General features: G+C 43.1%; 1 protein-coding gene across 2 annotated transcripts; it reads left to right on the top strand.

The window, feature by feature from the left end:
* The first annotated feature begins 640 nt into the window (after positions 1-640).
* CLDN19 (claudin 19) lies at positions 641-22244 on the top strand. 2 transcript variants are annotated; one of them, XM_069946454.1, is made up of 5 exons: positions 641-1184; positions 12014-12178; positions 12748-12832; positions 18897-19046; positions 21370-22244. In XM_069946454.1, exons 1-5 carry the CDS (start codon positions 962-964, stop codon positions 21410-21412), a joined length of 666 nt encoding a protein of 221 aa, XP_069802555.1. In that variant the 5' UTR covers positions 641-961; the 3' UTR covers positions 21413-22244. The 2 variants fall into 2 exon arrangements, with proteins under 2 accessions (XP_069802555.1, XP_069802556.1); XM_069946455.1 differs by having other exon boundaries at positions 18897-19099; positions 21370-21441.
* Positions 22245-22761: the final 517 nt, after the last annotated feature.

Genomic DNA, 22761 nt, shown 5'->3' with positions numbered 1-22761 from the left:
GACAACAATCATCGGCTGATCGTTGGTTTAGGTTTGGACCCATAATTGTCGGGCGGCGACATAGCGATGCGCGGCCGGCGCCTGACGGTTTGCAAAGCGTATACATTACCCATCCCTGGTCCAGGGCTCCCCTTGCGCTCCGCTTCTCCCCAGATCCCGCGTGCTTCAGAGTGGCTAGTCTGAGTTAACAGGCCGCTCAGTCAATCTCTGTCCGGGAGCGGCGCGGCCAGTGATTAGCTGAGCGGCCTGTCAGCTGTTACAGGCCGCTCTGAAGATGCAGCGTGCGGGACCGGGGAGAAGCAGAGCGCAAGAGGAGCCCTGCAGCATGGATAGGTAATGTATGCAGTTTAAGCAAGGGCTGCAAGGAGATCGGTAATGATGTCCATGCAGCCCTTGTTAAACGATTAATAGGCCCAGTAAACGAGCGCCGATGTAGCAGATCGGTGCTCGTTTACAGTTATTATCGGGCCGTGTAATAGTACCCTAAGTTTCCGTTATACAGATGACAATAATCCTCTACAAGTGGTCAGAAGTGATTACAATGTAACTGTCCAGTTTACAAAGTGTTAATCCTGAATTCCTTGCCTTTTCCTCTGTGGGTGTTCCTATGAATTCCATTAATCTCCGGACCGGCCTCCTTGCATTCTGTGAGCGGCTTCCCCACATCAGTGCATGTATTTTTTTTTTCATCTTCTTATTAGCACATTGTCCCCTAAGTGTCCTAGAGACTCATCCAAGTGTAAAACATGAAGTTCTGCACAGACAAGTGTCCCATCCACATCTCAGCCTGGAAGAGCCCTGCCATGAATGACTACTGAGCTCCATCACCTGCCATCCTCCAAACTGCAGGCAAAGTGACTGGTGACTACTACTACTACAACCACCATCATCTCTCTGGATCTAGAACTACCGGAGATTATATCTGATTTACTTAAAGTCATTGAACTTTATTCCCAAAGTTATGGCTAATTCCGGGATCCAGCTTCTCGGCTATTTTCTGGCATTGGGAGGATGGATTGGAATCATCTCCACCACGGCGTTACCCCAGTGGAAGCAGTCGTCCTATGCTGGAGACGCCATCATCACAGCAGTGGGACTATATGAGGGACTGTGGATGTCATGTGCTTCCCAAAGTACTGGGCAGGTGCAGTGCAAAGTCTACGACTCGCTTCTCTCCCTGGAAGGTATGTAAGGTGACAGCCAGTAGAATTTAAGCGTCATATTTATAGTGTATATATATCCTAATGTATGCATTCATTTATAGCACCAATATAGCTAGTTGGGGTAGTTGGTGGTGTATGTACCCCAAGCGGAGGGTATCGGAGGGGTATCAAAAAGCTAGTTCCATAGCTCCATAGATTCGACCCTAGTAATATTTGCCCCAGGTAAAGAAAAGTCTATGACACTGTACACATGGCAATGATATATACTGGGCTGGGCAATGACTTTGATGTTTTATATCAGGGATGGGGAACCTTCGGCCCTCCAGCTGTTACAAAACTACAATTCCCATCATGCCTGGACAGCCAAAGCTAAAGATGGTAGTTTTGCAACAGCTGGAGGGTCAAAGGTTCCTCATCGCTGTTCTATATGAATGTGATGTATATGTGTCTGTCTACAAGCAGGTGTTTGTTTTTTTTCTTTAATAAAAAATGGAGGAACTTTTTTTCTTTCCTGCACAGAGTACCATAAAAATAGTAGATATTGCAATTCATACAAAAGAATGGCACTTCCAATAATAAAAAGCCAAATAAAATGTAGGAATAAACAACTATCTAAGCTAAAATCACAACGTATAACTTATGGGATGCAGGAGTCTTTGTTAGAACCCATTCACGAGCTACGGTATGCTGGGACACCAGTATTCAAAGGTATATAACCATGGAGATGTGGTGCGTCCATTGACATTGATGGATCAAACTAAGGGCCCTATTCCACCGGACGATTATCATTCGCATAATCGTTAACGATTAACGATCTCAAACGACCGCTATTGCGAAAGACCTGAAAACGTTCACTCATTTCCATGGAACGATAATGGTCTATCGGAGACGAACCCTGAAAACCAAATGAGAATTTCACTTACACAGCCACTTGTTACCTACAGGTGATCACATGATACTTGTGATCATTTATTTAATATTTTTAAAATTTATTTTAAATTTAAATTTTATTTTAAATTTAAATTTTATTTTATTTTATTTTTTTATTTATCACTTTATAATAACTAATAATATCACACACAAATACCTGAATTATATATATTGATATTTAGTATTTTATTCATTATTCTAGTCAGCTATCATATAGTGAATAGTTTTTATTTCTATCTCTTGCATTACTTTAGTAAAATTTAAAAAAAAAAATGTAAAGGAAGGTTCTGGGTATTTCTTAATGTGTAGACGCTTTACTGCGCTGCTTATAGAGAAATCCAAGGACAAAGAAGAGTTTAACATTCCAGACTAATTAGCCTGAAGGAGATTTATAAGGTGCAATGTACATGTCCTCAAGCTTTGGGAATGCCAATGGCCCGTTACTGTAATAATTTATTAATGGAGGACTGTAAAAAAAAAATTATTGTAACATTACACAAGAAATGATAACAGAAAAAATGATCTAGGAAATATACTTTAAGCTGGCAATGCACCCAAAATACTTATTGGCCAAACAAGCTAGGACTGATAACTATCTCATCCAGTCCCCCCACCTATACACATACACACTTAACTGTGGTCTCAATAGAGAAAGGTGGGGTAAGCCACTGGCACCTCTAGTGGTGACTTATCTCCTCAAAAACAATAGGACAATATTATCTCCCCCCAGGATAGATGGGATACCGCCATACACCTTAGAGGGTCATTCAATAAAAACGACATCTTTGGCTTGACATGCCTAATGACCGGCCTATGGTCCCCCCTTTTACCCTGCCCTATTATGGCATAGAGATGTCATACAAGGGGTCTCCTACTTGGAATCACCCTTGGTTGGCTGAAGCTGAAGCCAAATAACAGCTCTCACACTGCCACATCTAGCCCATCAATTACACGAGCGTCCATATTTTATGGCATGTATGGCCGGCCACAACTTCTGGCCATATCAGAAGCCAGACCCATAACAATCAGCTGAAAAGAGAATTGTCGCTGTGATCCAACCCCCTTCAAAGGGGTGTCCACTAGGATATGCCATACGTTTATGATCAGTGTGGGGGTCCTTGTTGTCGACTGAGGTCTCTGAGCTCATTCTCATCGACAGTAGCACTGCCAGGACATGCAGCAAACTCAAACACAGCCCCATTAGTTTCAACCATGAACATAAACTAGACTATGAAGCCATCCCTATCACTGAAATCCAGAGCTACAAAATGTAGAAAAATTACATCAGCACATAATTTGGGTCATTTAAAATTTTTGCTGGTTGCTCTTGGAAACAGACAACACGAGCGCCTTGTTGTCAGACATGTGATCTAACAACAGCTGTATTTCTCTGGCAATTGAGCTCCTACCATACACTGCTCTTTAGTTAGAGGAAACCAGATGATTTTCAATTCTGCTTTATGCATCAATGGAGGAAAACTAAATAATTATATTTTTCCACGTAAATAGAAATCTTTCACCTTTCTAAGACATTGCTGGATTGCACCAAACCTTTAGTAGACTTCTTGTACATAGCACATTTATTGAGTCCTTGGGAGTAAGTATTAATGGCAATGTAAGCACATGTCAGTGCATCTTATAGAAGCTAAAAGTAAATGTATGGGTTTGTGGAGGCATGGTACAAGAGAAGGATTCCAATGTCAGCATGTCTCCACATAGGGCTTAAAGGGCAACTCCAGTAAAAAAAAATGTCTTCCTTTCAGATCAACTGGTGTTAGAAAGGATCAGAGATTTGCAATTTACTTCTATTAAAAAAATCTGAAGTCTTCCAATACTTATCAGCTGCTGTATGTCATAGACATAGATATGCAGGACATACAGCTGCTGATATGTACTGGAAGACTTGGGACTTTTTAATAGAAGTAAATTACAAATTTCTGGCACCAGTTGGTTTAAAAGGAAAAAAAAATCACTGGAGTACCCACTGGAACACCTATTTTGGGGTGCAGTGATGGTGCAGGGTATTGCTCAGGGTGTTGTGTAGGGGGGGGGGGGCACCATTGAGAAGAATAATGTGGAGATATTGGTTAGTGCCGGAGTAAGGGCCCTATTAGACGGAAGTAATATAGTGCGAAAAATCGTTAAATTGTTCGAATTTAAGTGATAATCCTTCGGTGTGTATGCAGGCAACGATCACACGACTAACGAAAATTTGTTTGTTTGTCATTGGTAGCATCTTTTCCTATGTCGTTGACCATAAAATCATCATTAATCATTATCAAATCTTTCAGTGTATGCACACATCGGGGGAGATTTATCAAACATGGTGTAAAGTGAAACTGGCTCAGTTGCCCCTAGCAACCAATCAGATTCCACCTTTCATTCCTCAAAGACTCTTTGGAAAATCAAAGGTGGAATCTGATTGGTTGCTAGGGGCAACTGAGCCAGTTTCACTGTACACCATGTTTGATAAATCTCCCCCATTGTTTGTTTGTACACTAGAGTATAGAAACTATCGTAATTGCGATTGTAACTATTGTTCTGTGTATTATGGTGACTGATTTCAGGTCGTGTGCAATCATTTATCGAAAAATCGCTTTGTCCTAAACTTTGTTAAAGGGGCTGCTCAGTGAGTGGCGAGTAGGAGATTATGTGCAGCCACCATGACACAAGCCAGAGGGCTAGAAACAGAGACTCAGGGTACTATTACACGGAACGATAATCGGCCGAATCGGCCCGATTCGGCCGATTATCGCTCCATATAATAAATACAACGATCAGCCGATGACAACGATCATCGGCTGATCGTTGATATAGGTTTGGACCTATTTTTGTCGGGCGCCGACCGCGCACCGCTACGCGTAATAGCAGTGTGCGGCCGGTAACTGACAATATACATTACCTATCCACGTTCCAGGGCTGTAGCTGCGGTCTTCTTCTCCCGGGGTCCTGCGCGCTCTAGCTTCAGAGTGTCCTGTCAGCTGACAGGCCGCCTGGCCAATCACAGGCCGTGGCAGGCCCGGCCTGTGATTGGCTGAGCAGCCTGTCAGCTGACAGGCCACTCTGAAGTTAGAGCGCGCAGGACCCGGGGAGAAGAAGACCGCAGCAGCAGCCCTGGAACGTGGATAGGTAATGTATATAGTTAAGCAAGGGCTGCAAGGACATCGGTAACGATGTCCCTGCAGCCCTTGTTTAACGATTATCGGGCCGTGTAATAGGTCCAGTAAACGAGCGACGATCTAGCAGATCGCTGCTCGTTTACAGGTATTATCGGGCCCCCATCGGCCCGTGTAATACCACCCTGAGAGTGGTGCTGTGCAGTAGGCCTAAGATGGTGGATTGGTGAGAAGACCTTGGGAGAGTTTGGGAGTCACGTGAACTGTGGAGAGAGACTGGTTACCCAAGGCCGTTCTCTGGAGTAAATGGGCTGGTAGGGCAAGAGGGACAGTATGAAGTCAAGTGGATTATTCCACCTCCTGAATAATAGGTGAAAGTTCAAGTGTTGTTCTGTGTTCTACAACATAATAAGCATCCAGTGTTACAGTTACAGTGGGGCTGTTGTATGTTAAATTGAGTAGTCAATTAAAGAGACAGTACCCCTTTCATAAAGGACCATCCCTGAAAGGCACAGGCCCTATGGAGGTGCAGGCCAATTCCAATGCAAGGGCTGTAAAGATGGTGCTGCCAGAGGCAGAGAGTAGTCCCTCAGCAACCCAGTATGAGAGGCGACAGTCATCTTGGTGCAAGCCAACTTAGTGGGAGCCCTGGTGGAGAGGTTCCTGGCCCTAGACTCGGGCTGTAGAAAGTAAAGTGATTCTGTTCACCTGCAACTGCTTCATGTTTCATCAACATTCACAAATGCTTGCTTTGCCAATAATTTATTTGCACCTCAAAATGCCTGTCCCGACTGATAAACTGGCCGCTTAGCCAATCAGCAACTGGAGCAGCGTCCCGCCCAAGTCAGTAACTGGCTGAGCGGCCAATCCATCAGCCGCGTCATGACGTGTACATCCACGGAGATCCTAGAGCCCGGCGGGGTCCTGAGGCTGGTCCTGCAGCTCACGACAGGCACGGGGAGAGGTAAGTTTCCCCCTGCCCCTGTCGGCTGCTAGATTTTCAAAATGCCCAGACTTCTCCTTTAAGATCGGTGCTGAAAATGCAGCTCTTTATAAATGTCCCCCCAAAGTGCCTCTCAACTGTAATCTGTGGGGAAACACGGCAGCAAATATTCACTCTCTCTGCAGCGCCATCACTGGTGGAATCAAACTTTACACAGTGTTTATACAAATCAATGCTTTTTCATTGTAAAACAGGACATAATGATAATAATCCTGAGCAAATGACCACCCCCACTAATAACTCTCAATCCCCTAGTAGGGAATAAAAAAAAAAAAAAAATGTGGGGTTCCTATTTCCAGGTATTGGGAAAAGTGATGAGCGAACATCCCGATGTTCGGTTTGGATCCCGAACATGAACATAAAAAAAAATAATCTTGATCGGTTCGGTTCTTGTTCGACGAACATTCACAAACTAATAACGAACGTACAGTAAGAGCGTGCATTTCGGTAAGATTATCAGGTGCAAAGCATAAAATATGTAATAGCGTAATTACAAGGTGCGCAGCATTAGCGTGTTTTTTATTAGCCTGTGTTTATATATGCAATGACGTGCATACATATATCAATCAATACATACTACATAATACATTCTACCCTACTCAGTCAGTTCTCCCTCCCTACACTAACTACCACTGTGAATATTGCTGCCTAACTAAATTCAGTTGCTGTCCCTGCTCGTGTCACTCGCCCTACTGAACGGAACAAGAATCAGGAAAGACTATGAGAAAATTTGCCTCAGCGTCGCGTTTTTATAGCAGATACGTAACATACGTAATTACACTAATCGTACAGCCAATCACAGTAATGACAGTAGTGAACATGGCTAAAAATTGTAACCAAGATGGTGCCACTCCTGCCCATTTGTAGCATCCAGTATTGTAGTCTAACTCCGTTGAACTAAAATATAACGGAGCTGAAATATAAACTTTTCTATGCTGTTTTGGATGGCAGCGGCCATGATTTTCTCATTCTTTACAGCCCCCTTCCAAATATCTACTGTATCTGTTTGGAAAAATGTGGTTGAGCATAGAAGACTCAACGTAGCAACGGGATAATGTTATTCAGCTTCAGAAGGGGGCCCTATTTTAATCTTTTCTTTGTGCCCCCTGTAGAACCACCTTGAACCACATCACCTAAATGGATAGCCCTTTGTTGACAAGTCATGCCATATCCACAATATCCGCAGGATAGGGCATAGGGCACAAAGCAATTTATCGATGATTAACGATAAACTATTTCAAATGACCGTTTCAAATCGTTCACCCTATTACACGGAACGATCATTGTTACCTATGATTGTTGTTGCAGTCGTTCTGTCATCACGACTGCGCTCGGACAGGGCTATTACACCGACTGAACGACGTCTTATTACACCAAACGATTTCGCGAACGATCAATGATTAAAATAGGTCCAAATCCTATCAAATGATCAACGATTTCTCGTTGGTCGTTTAATTGTTGCCTGCAATTACACAAAACGATTATCGTTCTTTTCCGAACAATCTAACGATTTTTCGAACGATAATCGTCCCGTGTAATGAGAGGGGGTCTGACCACTGGGATTTCCTCCAGCGAAGAGCTTTTTCCCAGTAATTGAAACACATTTAGAGTTATATAACTTGTAATATGCTTCAATCACATATCTGCCCCTCTTCCCTATCTTTCCCCCCCTCAATCCCCCACCAGGAAGTTAAGTAAACTCATTCTTACCTAATCACTATTGACCTTAGGCTGTTCTGTTGAAGCCATTTTGGGACAATGACATCATCAAGAGGGAATGATGAAGAAATCCCGGCACTCGCAACTGTAATTTCATAAGTGATAAATCTTTATTGTGTGAAGGCTGCACGCGTTCCGACCGCACTAGTCTTTATACAGCTTTTGATAAAGACCAGTGGGATCGGAACACGTGCAGCCTTCACGCAATAAAGATTTATCACTTATGAAATTACAGTTGCGAGTGCCGGGATTTCTTTATCATTGCTTCAACTATTACCACGTGCACTGCACCACAGATGTTACCGGAGTGCCGATGCTTTTAAATTCTATCATCAAGAGGGAGGCGGGTCTAAGCCCTGTTAAGCCAGCCTCCCTTTGTCAGATGACACAGGTTGCTCTGCTCTGATTGGCTGAACAAGCTGTAAGCCATATAAGAGTTTTACAGAGTCAGTTAGACATCACAAGAGACAAAGTGCATCATGGGAAAGCCCAAACCAGGAAGTAAAGAAAAAATGAAGACACCAACTGGAGCTTCAGGGACCTGCAAACAGCAAGAAATTCAAACAGAAACAGACTCAGGAGGGATTGTAAATGTAAAAACTATATTTGATTGTGTTTGTTTTTTTATAAGCGCCGGAGTACCCCTTTAGTCCAAAAGATAGGGCGCAAATGCGTGCTTTAGCTCCATTTATTTTGTATAAAGCTGCACTCATTTATCTCCATACAGGATGAATGGAGCGGTAGCCTGCAACTCTATCCAGCAGAGATTTTTAGGTCCCTGTACTTGAGATTGCAGGGGACCCCAACAGTCGCACCCCCCCCCCCCCCAGCAATCTAATAGATAACCACTATCCTGTGGACTTTGTGCATAAGGCAAAACTTGTCCGCATGGGAAACCCCTTTAAAAGGATACTTTGCTTTGTTATTTTCTGACCATTTTGAGTGGCACTCCCTAATGAGACCCCCAACAATACGGCTTTTATCGGCCAATTACGCCATATTTACTCATTAAACCCTACGTTACATTCCCATTTCTTAAAATCCTTTCATGTCAATCAATCTTCTTTGTTGAGGCTCTGGAACCCTCTATATTAGATTAGCCCCGACTCTCGACAAGAAAGCTCAGACGTCTCTTAATAGGAGATGTAGGAAAACAAAGAGATTATTTCAGATGTGGAATGTATTTTGTAGACCGGTCCTTATTTAATTCTGCGCTCTGATGTTGACAAGTCCCTCGGAATTAACCACAATTTAATCATATCCCATAAAAATTAGCAAATTCTTGGAATAGTTTCTCCGGCAGCGATATCGCCCTGAACCCCTGTGATAACTGTAGCATGTGACATTAGATATTACTCATTGAACCAGACTGGACGGCCTAATCGGTTCACTACACTATACATGTACACTATAGTAATATTGCTGCTTACTGCTTGTTGCTGCTGCTCTTGCTGAGTATTTTCTGCACAGTAATATGGTTGTTGCCACTGTTTTTAATAATATATAAGTTATATATTATATCCAGAGCTGCACTCACTATTCTGCTGCTGTAGGCACTTTGTACATACATTACATTACTTATCCTGTACTGATCCTGAGTTACATCCTGTATTATACCCCAGAGCTGCACTCACTATTCTGCTGATGGACTCACTGTGTACATACATTGCATTACTTATCCTGTACTGCTCCTGAGTTACATCCCATATCATACCCCAGAGCTGCACTCACTATTCTGCTGATGGACTCACTGTGTACATACATTGCATTACTTATCCTGTACTGCTCCTGAGTTACATCCCATATCATACCCCAGAGCTGCACTCATTATTCTGCTGATGGGATCCCTGTGTACATACATTACATTACTTATCCTGTACTGATCCTGAGTTATATCTTGTATTATACTCCACAGCTTCACTCACTATTCTGCTGGTGAGGTCACTGTGTACATTACATTACTGATCCTGTACTGATCCTGAGTTACATCCCATATCATACCCCAGAGCTGCACTCACTATTCTGCTGGTGGGATCACTGTGTACATGCATTACATTACTTATCCTGTACTGATCCTGAGTTATATCTTGTATTATACTCCACAGCTTCACTCACTATTCTGCTGGTGGGATCACTGTGTACATACATTACATTACTTATCCTGTACTGATCCTGAGTTACATCCCATATCATACCCCAGAGCTGCACTCACTATTCTGCTGGTGGGATCACTGTGTACATGCATTACATTACTTATCCTGTACTGATCCTGAGTTATATCTTGTATTATACTCCACAGCTTCACTCACTATTCTGCTGGTGGGATCACTGTGTACATACATTACATTACTTATCCTGTACTGATCCTGAGTTACATCCCATATCATACCCCAGAGCTGCACTCACTATTCTGCTGGTGGGATCACTGTGTACATGCATTACATTACTTATCCTGTACTGATCCTGAGTTATATCTTGTATTATACTCCACAGATTCACTCACTATTCTGCTGGTGAGGTCACTGTGTACATTACATTACTGATCCTGTACTGATCCTGAGTTACATCCTGTATTATTCTCCAGAGCTGCACTCACTATTCTGCTGATGCTGTCACTCTATACAAATATACATTACATTAAACAATATACATTCTGTATTTTACCACTATATCACTTGAGACACCACTAACATACACAACCACACACTATACACACAGACACTGACTGACTGACTGACTCTGACACGGACTGATTGACACACTGACTGACTGACTGACACTGATTGACACAGACACTGACTGACTGAGGGTCCTATTACACAGAGCATTTTTTTAACAGTTAACGTCTAACGATAAATGATCACAAACGAGACCTGAAATCGCTCACCATATTAAACAGAACGATGGTCATTATTTATGATCGTTACTACGATCGTTATTGTGATCGTTTCTATGATCATTTATTCCTTCTGATCCCAGCAAAACATTAAACAATGTGCAATTACACTGAACGATTAGTGAACAAATGCGGAACTTGAGCGAACGAATGTGGAAGTACAGCAAACAATTAGCGAACGATTATCGATAATTTTAGGTTCTAATGTAAATCAACGACATACAAACAATTTTTCAATCGTTGCCTGCAATTACACAGAACGATTATTGTTTAAATTAGAACGATACAACGATTTTTTGCACGATAATCGTCCCATGTAATAGGGCCCTTACACTTACAGCTCAGTCTTCTCCCTCTTCCTCTGTCCTGCTGCTCTCCACACTGTAAGGTTGAGGACCTTCAGGTCATGTGATCAGGTCCTTTACCCTTTTCTCTCTCTGTGCAGGTCCTGCTCACTCTCCTGTGTCTTCTGATGTTCAGTCCGCTCAACAATAGAACACCGGGCCCCTCTCCCTCTCTGGGCCCTTAGGGTACTATTACACCAAGCAATTTTTCGACGACTAACGATTAACGATAAACGATCTTAAACGACTGCTAAGGCAAACGACCCTAAATCGTTCGCCCAATTACATGGAACGATGATCGTTATTTATGATCGTTCTTGCGGTCGTTTAGTCGTCGGTATTGCGTACATTTCAGCTGCGAATTCTTATTCCACCGAACAATGTGCGAATGATGTGCGAACGATCAAACGATAACAGTAGGTCCGGATCCTATTAAACGATCAACGATTTCTTGTTGGTCGTTTAATCGTTGCCTGCTATTACATGAAACGATTGTCGTTTAAATCCGAATGATTTAACGATTTTTCGAACGATAATCGCTCCGTATAATACCAGCCTTAGAGGTGCTGTGGGACACTTGCCCAGGTAAGCACTGTGCTGACGCCGGCCCTGGAAACTGGCAACCTCGCAGCAGTAGCATTGCCGCCATTAGACAGGATAGTGAAAGATGAACTACAAATGCATGTATCTTTATTCATCTGTATGCTTTATTGTGTAGAGGAAGGGAGCCCGCCTGGGAAAGTAATAATGCTGGTTATCTGTATGTGAGACTGCTGCATTATGGACAGAAGTATAACCAGCAATATATGTATATTCACATCATGTCGGTATGTATCCTGCAGTTCACATCCAGGCGACGCGGGCTCTCATGGTGGTGGCCATGCTGCTGGGATTCATCGGAATCATTATCAGTGTTGTTGGAATGAAATGCACTAAAGTGGGTGACAACAATCCCGTCACGAAAAGCCGAATCGCGGTGTCAGGCGGTGTCCTCTTCCTGCTTGCAGGTAATGCAACACACACATTATATATATATATATATATATATATAGATATATAGATATATATATCTATATATATATATATATATATATATATATATACATATATATATATATATATATACTGTATATATGTATATGACATGTTTTATCTGTGAAACAATAGTAGAGTGCTTCTTTACAAAGGCAGGGATGAGGGTACCTTCAAAACTACAATTCCCTTCATGCACGGACACGCTTCAGCTGTCCAGACATGATGGGAATTGTAGTTTTGCAACAGCTGAAGGGCTGAAGGTTCCCCATCCCAGCCCTAAGGGGAGCCATGTGTCCAGTTCTATGGGTCTTGGTCAACACTTCCATCAAGCTAAGTAATCAAAGGAATAGCTCGGGGAATATACTGAATATATGCCAATGGTTACAGTCACACTGACCATGTATATACTCCTGAGATATAGCTCCTGCTATATACATAGGTATGACCTACATACATAGGTATGACCCATCCGCCATGTTACATATTGAGGTGTACAGTCATGTGATACGCACCATCACTTCTCTTCTTCCTCTATCGCCAGGTCTACTGACGTTAATAGCCGTCTCCTGGTACGCCACCCAGGTCACTCATGACTTCTTTAACCCCAATACTCCAGTTAATGCGCGGTAAGTATAGAGACTCATTCATCAAAATGAATGTCGAAAAAAAAAATGGAGGTTCCTCGCTTATGATTTTCTAGGAAATTTTAATGATATAATAAGGTGTCACTTATGTGGGCCAAATATTGTCTCTATAGCAACTGTGCCTGCACCTACGCTGAGCGGTGACATGTACTACATACTGTACCTCCCCAGGCTCTCACAATTTCTGAGTTGTCCCACTTTCACAAGAGGAGCCAGGACAGCAAAGCCATATCCTGTCCATAGAGCAGCCGATGGGTTGTACAGGAATAGGCTATGTTCACACAATGTACTTTTTATGAAAACAATGGCCGTTGTTCAATGTATTGTGTGAAAACAACCGCCATTGTTGCATTGACTTCAATGCATATAATGGCAGTATGAAAAGAACGGCTGTTGTTTTTATGGAAAACAATGGCCGTTCTTTAAATAAAAAGTGAACATAGCCTTTCAAATACATGGCTGCTCCCTTCCAGAGCGCCACCTCTGTACATGTTTTGGGTCTGGTATTTCTAGTATTGCCACTTCTAGTATGACGCCACTCCGGTGGTGGATGGCCGAGATACAGCCGGACCTTATTGTGTTGTCACATGACGCCAGTGCCTGGTGGGCACAAAGTTTCGAGGGCACGCCTGCTTTTAGTATGTAAGGCCAGTTGTACCCTTTTCCCCTGTGGTCAGTGTCCTGCCGGGTTGCTACTGGGTCCCTTGGGATAATGTCACGGATGATATAGTTACAGGTGGCCAGAGCAGTGTAATGACCCTCCTGGATAGTAGGACCCGCCACCCACAGAAAGGGGAAGTGTCCCAAGGCTGCTGTGAATATGCTGTGTAGGTGGTGATGAATAATCAGACTCTGGAATAACGCTGAGTTGGTTTACTACATGCAAATGTGCAGCAGGTAATACAGAAGGACTTTGATATAAACTTGACAAAAGTTCCAATACAGACTTGAACATCTTGGACTTGGACAACCAGATCTGTGCAATAAGTGCTGAGTAGGAGATAGTTGTGTTGGTAGAGTTGTGCTGAGGTAGAGCAGCAGAGAGGAGGATGCCGTGAGAGTCCCAACCCATGTAGAAATGTGCTCTGCCGGGATGTTGGAGGATATACTTGTAGAAGAGTAAGAAGAAGAACACCTGTGTCTATGTATTGACCTTTACTTTAGTCTTCACACCACCCCATGTCCACTCGCGTTGGCCGAACCGTACTAATGGGTGACACAGGTCCCAGACCTTGTTAGCTGGGCTGAGCGGAATACTGAGGGTTCCCTGCTGACACTACGAGATAGAGTTCATATGCTAACTACAACTTTGCTCCACTCGGATCAGTTCCTAGCTCTGTGGCTCTATAGTAGATACTGTCCTGCTCTGTGACTTCTCTTTGTCTACGGCATGAATTGAGGTGATCTGTTGACTGGTCCTCTCCTAAGAGGTTTTACACTGCATAGTGCTTTGTGTTAATACGTAAGGGAAAGTTAGTGACAGTGTACTGTCCTGCGTCCTACCCATGCGGGGTACTGACTAAGATGGAACTTCACTTCCTCTTTCCCGCGTGACTCACTTCCTCTACCGCGTGTGGGGTGCGCTGTGATTGGGTGAAGAGTGCAACAGAAGAATAGAGAGAAGAGGTGATAGGAGAGAAGAAAGCAGAAATCCTACTGGTACACAGATTCTGGTACACATAAATACAATACTCCTTTGTGATCCTTTAGCTGTGCAACTTCTATACAACAATATACAATACAGCGGCATCTAGTGGTCAATTCTTAATACTACCTTTGCTATACTGGGAAGGGTGTGAATAATAGTAACACTCCTAATAGGACACCACAGTAGGGCTAGGGGTTACTTGCAAAGGCTGATGATACGGTACAGCTGCCTCACTTGTCACGAGGCCCGGAGTGGTAGAAGCCCTTCCTAGGTCCCAACACATGCCTGTTAGAAGGTTATCCCTGGTATTCCTTCTGCAGTGTATTGGGTCAGGAAAAACAGGCTGGAGTCCAGAGTAACTTTACCAGCAGACAGGCTTACTTGGCAGATTTCTTAAAGAAACAGTATAGTGTGTTTTCAATACTGAGTCCACGCAGTGCGTTTCTTGGGCCCGACAGGAAGTTTTTGCCAGTGCTTCCCTTTTAGTGAGTTTTGCAGAAGGGTTGCTTAAGCCATTTCAACTGATAGCAATAGTTAGGTTTGAGTCTCTGGAAGTTTTAAATAACGCTAAGTTGAGCTAAAGGGGGGGGGGGGCTACCGGGAAGAAAGAGGCGCCTGTTCAGTTATGGCACTCGGGAGGATTCTAACAAACTTTGCCTGGGTTATGAGAATACTTGAAAAACTTAGAGAATAACCTGTGACGTTCCATCAATGCTGGAGAGATCCCAGAGTGCCAAAATCTAGTAGTACAAGGCTTAAACAACTGAGAAGAGGTCACTATCTGACTTCTCCTTTAGACTAGGCAGGTTTCAACAGGGCGCATCGGCTAGTAGCAACTTTTCTAACCGCTTAAGGCTTATCCCCATGCTCTATAATCCACGGAGGTTACAGAGCACAAAGCTGCGCGGTGGACTCGCACGGTTGTATCAGTACATTCCCACGAATATTTAAACATTTGCGGCTCTCCCGGCACCATATTGATACATGACTGCAAGTCCATCACGCAGATTCATGCACCATAAACTCTGAGGATTACGGAGCATGGGAATACGAGCGACAGTCCCTCGCAAAGTAAACAGGTGTGGCCCCCTCGCTTTTGGTAGCCACCCCCTTAGAAGTTCAGCAGGCTATTGCCTGGCTTGCAGAAGCCTAGAGAAAAGAAGTGCTGGCTTACTGCTTCTTCTTCCACACTAGACTAGACTGCTTGGCTCTCTCCACCAGACTTATAACTACAGGCTGGAACTTGTTTTCTATTGGTGGAGAGCAGCCTGAGGTACTGAGGTACCTGATAGGGCAGAATCTGGGGAGAAGCTTCCAGAAAAGGCCTCTAATAGGCCCATAGATAGGGAGGTGGCAAAGAAACAGTCCCATCTTGTGGCCAGAAAGCAGTAAGACACCTCCCATAGAAAACCCTGTAAAATACACAATCCTCAGTGCTGACTATATACATACACAGAAAGCAGTGTCGCATGGGTGTGGGACACTGCATGTATATTAGGAAAGTTACTTCTAGTCCATCCACAAACCTTAGGGCGAATTGGCTGGTCACACTGGGCAGAAGCAGAGACCAGAAGTGTCTCTGTATCAGAGGAACAAAGTGCTTTTTTAGCGGAGGGAGCAGAGCAGCCTCTTACCCTCACCAAACTTATGCTGGGATGTGAGCAGTGTCCTTCTAACTTGATTGGGGCTAAGATCAGGGGCGTAGCTAGGGCCACATAGCAAGAAACTGTACGGGGCCCCATGAATCCTGTACGGCCCAAATACACCACCCCCTTCCCCCTTTGATTTACATACTCACATGACCCGGCGGCTGGCACAGTCCCACAGCGTACCATGCTAGTGACTTCACTAGCTTGCCAGGGAGCTGGGAGAACAGAATGACAAGGGACTGCGCCAGCCACCGGGTCATGTGAGTATGTGCATCGTATGCTCTTGTGGCTGAAGGTGTAATGCTGCCTCCGGGAGCCCCGTCAGTGGGTGTTGTGAGCCACCATAGAGGCAGACCACATTTTGCCATGGGGCCCGGGCCCCCTGCCATATGGGCCCCATAGCATTTGAGTGGTCTGCCTCCATGGTAGCTACGTCAATGGCTGAGATGCAATACGACACACAACCTGTGGACTGTGGGGTGCTGTTCTTGAAAAAAAGCAGCCATGTTTTTCTAATTCTGCCCACATTTAAAAGAAAAATACAGCCTGCTTTGGATATAAAACAACTAAATATACTAAAATCACCGTGCTAAGTGCAGTCTGTCTCAATGCCTCTGTTTACTCCCTGGTGGAACTCTCTCCTGAGAGACAGAACTATCTTTTATTCTTGGCACCATATAATATAATATAATTTTATAATATTTTGATCATTTTCCATTATTTTATTTTTTTCTGTGCATACTCTAGACTTACGGAGGCTTGGCAGGAAGGGGTTAAACACAAGTGAATAATAGGCAATAATGCAATCGCCTCTTGCATTTTATACCATTGGGAAACTGCCAAAAATCCGCCTCACACCTTTATTCTGTAATGTAATTTACACAAAGTCCTACATTCAGACACACTTTAAGAGCCTGTGCCATTCAGAGCAATAGACAGAGAAGGGGCTGCCAAGTATTGGAAGACAGTAAAATTTACAAGGTGCTTGGAATGTCTCCATGTTCCCAAAATAATAGTTCAAAAAGGAAACAGGGAGGGGGAAGGGGGGAATTGTCATGCACACCGTATAGTACTATAGCAGATTTCTAGTATCATTAAACAGTAGAACCTCCAACACAGAATCATGTCTCATTGAACTCAAGGGCCTGATCTACAGGCTGATACATACTATACACAGGCTCATACATATACACAGTGTGACACATACTGGACATACATATATTCACATACACACAGTGACACATATAGACAGTGTGACACATACTGTACATACATATATTCACATACAGTGACACATTTATACACAGACATATACACAGTGTGACACATACTGTACATATATATATATTCACATACACACTGTGACACATATATACACAGACATATACACAGTGTGACACATACTGTACATATATATATTCACATACACACAGTGACACATATACACATACATATACACAGTGTGACACATACTGTACATACATATATTCACATACACACAGTGACACATTTATACACAGACATATACACAGTGTGACACATACTGTACATATATATATTCACATACACACAGTGACACATATACACTTAGGGCCCTACTACACACACTGATATCTGACCAATTTATCTGACAGATCTTTAAATCCAAAACCAGGAACGGACTATAAACAGGGAATAGGCCATAAGGAAAGACTGAGACTTTTCAAATCCATTTCTGGCTTTGGCTTAAAAAAAATCTGTCAGATAAATTGGTCAGAAATCTGTTGGAGTAATAGGGCCCTTACACACTTCTCTCCTGCAATTTTCTTATGACAGTAAAGAAAGTGGGCTTTGCAGAACAGGACTGTTCCAGCCAGCAGTGAAGCTAGAGCTGTGTACATCTGCCCCCTAACCCCACTCCCCTTAATAAACCAGTAAATGTATAACCACCAGAGGAAGAGAGGCATGAGAACATTCACAGAGAAATAGAGGGAATGCATTTTAACCCTGCAACCTCCACCCCTTGTGCATGCCACTACCCTGTTTCTCCGAACATAAGACATCCCCTGAAAATTTTTAGATTGAGTAGAGGTTTTGCCGAATTGCTAAATATAAGGCCTCCCCTGAAAGTAAGACCTAGCAAAGTTTCTGTTTGGAAGCATGGCCATCGAACAGAACACCAGGGCATATAGCTGTCATTCTTTTTAGCTCGCTGCTGTTGTTCCCTACCTTCACCATCCGTTGCAGAGCAGCTGCATGCAGGACATGGAAACCGTCACCTGCCGCCAACCCCCATCATTCCCTTCCGCGGTCATCACTTGTAAATAGGCAAGCCATCAAGAGGCCCATCACCTGCCTCCATCCCCATTATACCCTATGTAAAGCTACACACAGTCTGCCGTTATCCCGTCGCCTGCTGTCATACTATATGTTGTCCCTGCTGTAGTGAGCTCCCCCTAGTGGCTGGAAGCCGCCATACAGCACGCTCTGTCCCTGCTGTGTATGTGATGTAAATTCTTCTACATGGAATAATGTGACATCCCCTGAAAATAAGAACTGGCACAAAAGTTATTATGACGCTGTCTTATTTTCAGGGAAACACGGTAGGTAAATATGATGAAAAATCATAAAAAGCATTGGTCAAGCTGAATATATAGTGAGGTCATGTATAGTCAGTTGCTCACTTTATAACATGCCTTGACCATAACCGAACATGACTATACTACATAGGCCCATGGAATCCTTACTATAATCCATTCTTGTTTTGCAGGTATGAGTTTGGCTCAGCATTGTTCGTAGGGTGGGCCGCAGCCAGTCTCACCATGCTGGGAGGATCCTTCCTGTGCTGTTCATGTCCCAATGAAGTGAGAGGAGGACAACAATATTATAGACAATCCCAGCCATCAGGCACAACCAGAGAGTATGTGTAACCCCCAGCCCGTTCCTACACATCCTAGTCAGCGGCATCACCAGGTCCTCATGCCAGCCATGCAAAATGACAATACATCACTTATTTCTTATGGCTTTTATATACATTTCATGTTTATGTTTTAGTTGAAAATTTTTTTATTCATTATTCATTTATTATATTTTTAAATAAATTTTAACATAATATTCCATCAATTATTATCATTATCACTACAAAGATGGGTAGAGGGCGTCCTTTGTATCATGTGCCTCTGTATCGGAAGCGATCAGCAGACAAACAAGCGTAGGCTCGTTCATTGGCTGATGTGGCCTTTTGCCTTCATTGTTCGTTGGCCATAATACCTGTAGATGTGTAGCCAATGAACGAATGACGCAAATGACCTCACCAACAATCCAGTGATCATTCATGATGCCCTCCCGTCACAATGGTAATAGCAGTTTTAGGTACTGTAATGGGTGCTCTGAATAGCCCCCTGCCTCCCCACCACAGGAAGTGGATCCATTCAGACTAAGATAGAGGCACCACACTACTTACAATGAACAATCTCTGATGGCCCCTGAATTGCGAGCGTTTATGTGTTCTGAATGAATAGGGGTAAGCCGCTGCCAGATTCCTCTTGTGGTGGCTTATCTCTCTGAGAACATAAGGATCAGGCAGTTTAGTTCAACATGCCTGATCCTTCTCTCCCCCAACACCATCTTTTAGGGAGTCGGGAGGCTCCATACATACAAGACCGATCCTACTAAAATCAATCCACCAATCCCATCAACAGGGCAGGTTCTCCTGACAACTATCCAGTGTGTATGGCCATCTTTACCAAGGCAATAAGCAATAATGAAAACATTGTAATATACAGGTGGCCAATGCTGCAATTGTATGGCTGACATCAGTCAAATACATAGTTTATTCATTATGAAGCTTTCAATTAAACATTTATATTGTATGGGCTGTGGTACAGTTGCAGATCTTCCAGTACTTATCAGCTGCTGTATGCCCAAAAGGAAGTGATGTATTCTTTCCAGTCTGACACAGTGCTCTCTGCTGCCACCTCTGTCCATGTCAGGAACTGCCCAGAGTAGTAGCAAATCCCCATAGAAAACCTCTCAGAATACACCACTTCCTGCAGGATATACAGCAGCTAATAAGTACTGGTAGACCAGAGAGTTGTTTTTTTTTTTTTTTTAAATAGAAGTAAATTACAAATCTCTTGCACTTTCTGATACATTTAATCTAAAATAAAAATAATTCTGCTGGAGTACCCCTTTAAAGGAGTAAATCATGTAAAAATATGGTTGATTTGATGGACTATGAGGTTTGATTTTGGAAATCTAAATTTTGGTCCTTCATACTATGAATTGTACTCCTGTGAATTGCTTCAAAAAAGAATCTATAGTGGGCATTCCCAATATGATACCAGCTCACATCTTACCCTTATTCTGGCAATGGAGTTCACTGGTGGTAAAATGTTCTTTAGAGAGTACATAACTGGTTTACAAGAAAGTATCTACAGAATAGTAGTAGGTGGTGCAGAGGTGGCATGTTGCCAAGGTGTTTAAGAATGAGGGGGTCCAAAGACCCCTCTACCACATTAAACCAATATTATCAATGACATGCGGTAGATAGGGCCCTGTCACCAATTTTATGTTAGGGCCCAATAGCTGGTAGGTACATTTGAAATATTAAATTGAAATGGAAAGGGAATCTGTCACTAGGTTTATTCTGCCGTAAATGAGGGCAACATAAACAGAAATGCTGAACAGATCGGTGTATTACTTACATCATTTTGTTCAGCTGTTCTCCTAATATGCAGGAGAATAGGATTCTTGCCACACCCCTTCCCCCGCCCACTAACTGCTAATTGACAGTTAACTGCCTATACACAGCATGGATAGATAACTGCCAATCAGCAGCTGGTGGGTGGAGTTTTTTGCTTCTCATGAATATCCAGGTCTACTGGGCTCATGCACATAATGAAGAGGACTACTTACTGTCCATGTTATTCAGGAAGATATCTCTGGATCAGCTGCACAGAACAATGTAAGTGATACATCATACTGTTCAGCTCCTCTGTCACTAGTTTATGCTACCCTTAGGATGGTAGAAACCTGCTGACAGTCTCTTTAAATATACATTTTTAACAGCGACCTCTACAGGCTACAATGAGGTACTGCATACATAAAAATACAAAAAAATGTTTGTAATTCATAAAGCTACTTAAAATCACATTTATTTATCACTAGAGAAATGAATATACTTGTGAATATCGTAAAGCATCCATAATCTTGTTTTGTAATGCGATCATTCTCTCATCTAGAATTACAAAAGTCCCCATAAAGAAAAAAGAAGAGACCAGTTAATGTGAGAGCCTGCCATGACCTCCATGTTACATATGTTTTGCAAAGGAAACAGTGGAAGATCCTGGAAACTGAACAAGGATTATTTCCTCCTACATAAAGACTGTTGCTTTAGTCAGAGACTTTCGCTTTAAAGAAAACGTGGCAGATCTTTTGTAACTGTGAGGATTCTGAAGTAGAGGCACCTTCTATAGAGAATTGGGGGTGTCCTATAAACGTTACCCCCACCTACCTAACTATGATGTCCCACAATGTAACGGTGACCAATTAACCTTTCCCACCATTGCCCTATAGACTCTGCCTTCCTTCCTTATTATCCCATCAAGCCCATTTTCCAGCTCTGTTATAAACCTCAATCCCTGTTGTGTTCTACCTCTACAAACCCGATATCCTCTCTCACCACAGTCCTCCAAACTCCCCATTCCCATAAACTGCAGTTCCTGGTTGCATCCTATAAACCCTTCTTTCCATTAGTGTTCAATGAACCTTCTTCACCTCTAGTATCCTATAAACAATCCCCCTTACTGTGTCCTATAAACCCCATCTCCTCGTTGTATGCTTCTCTTCTGTAGTGTTGAATAAGTCTTCTTCCATCTAGTACCCTATATACTGCAGTCCCTGGTTATATCCTATAGCCTGGCCTTCTCTTCTGTAGTGTTCAATGAGTCTTCTTCTATCTAGTACCCTATATACTGCAGTCCCTGGTTATATCCTATAGCCTGGCCTTCTCTTCTGTAGTGTTCAATGAGTCTTCTTCTGTCTAGTACCCTATATACTGCAGTCCCTGGTTATATCCTATAGCCTGGCTTCTCTTCTTTAGTGGTCAATGAATCTTCTTCCATCTAGTATCCTATATACCCAGGGCCGTATTAACAACTGCTGCTGCCCTAGGCACTAAACCTGAAGACGCCCCATCTTCACATACCGATTGGCCTTACCAGACCTGACCAATACCACCATACCCCCTACCCCCCTGGAAAAGACACCAGATTTACTGACAAGTCTGAACAGGAGGTGGGAGACTAAAAAAAAATAAAAAAATAGTTTTTTCCTTCCCCTGCTCCCTGGTGCTGCCCCCCTGCAAGGTGCTGCCATGGGCACCGGACCACGGGTACCTAGTGGTAAATACGGCCCTGTATATACCTCAGCCCCTGGTTATATCCTATAGCCTGGCCTTCTCTTCTTTAGTGGTCAATGAATCTTCTTCCATCTAGTATCCTATATATCTCAGTCCCTGGTTATATCCTATAGCCTGGCCTTCTCTTCTGTAGTATTCAATGATCCTTACTCCATATAGTATCCTATATACCTCAGTCTCTGGTTATATCCTATAGCCTGGCCTTCTCTTCTGT

Source organism: Dendropsophus ebraccatus, chromosome 12 (assembly GCF_027789765.1).
Source record: "Dendropsophus ebraccatus isolate aDenEbr1 chromosome 12, aDenEbr1.pat, whole genome shotgun sequence".
NCBI lineage: Eukaryota > Metazoa > Chordata > Amphibia > Anura > Hylidae > Dendropsophus > Dendropsophus ebraccatus.
The sequence above is the reverse complement of the archived record's forward strand: the minus strand, read 5'-3'. Positions and strand labels throughout refer to the sequence as shown.

Coding starts and splice junctions, on each gene's coding strand:
- CLDN19 (XM_069946454.1), top strand. CDS start 962: ATGGCTAATTCCGGGATCCAGCTTCTCGGCTATTTTCTGGCATTGGGA. Junction 1,185..12,013: donor CTCGCTTCTCTCCCTGGAAG/GTATGTAAGGTG, acceptor TGTATCCTGCAG/TTCACATCCAGGCGACGCGG. Junction 12,833..18,896: donor AATACTCCAGTTAATGCGCG/GTAAGTATAGAG, acceptor CTTGTTTTGCAG/GTATGAGTTTGGCTCAGCAT.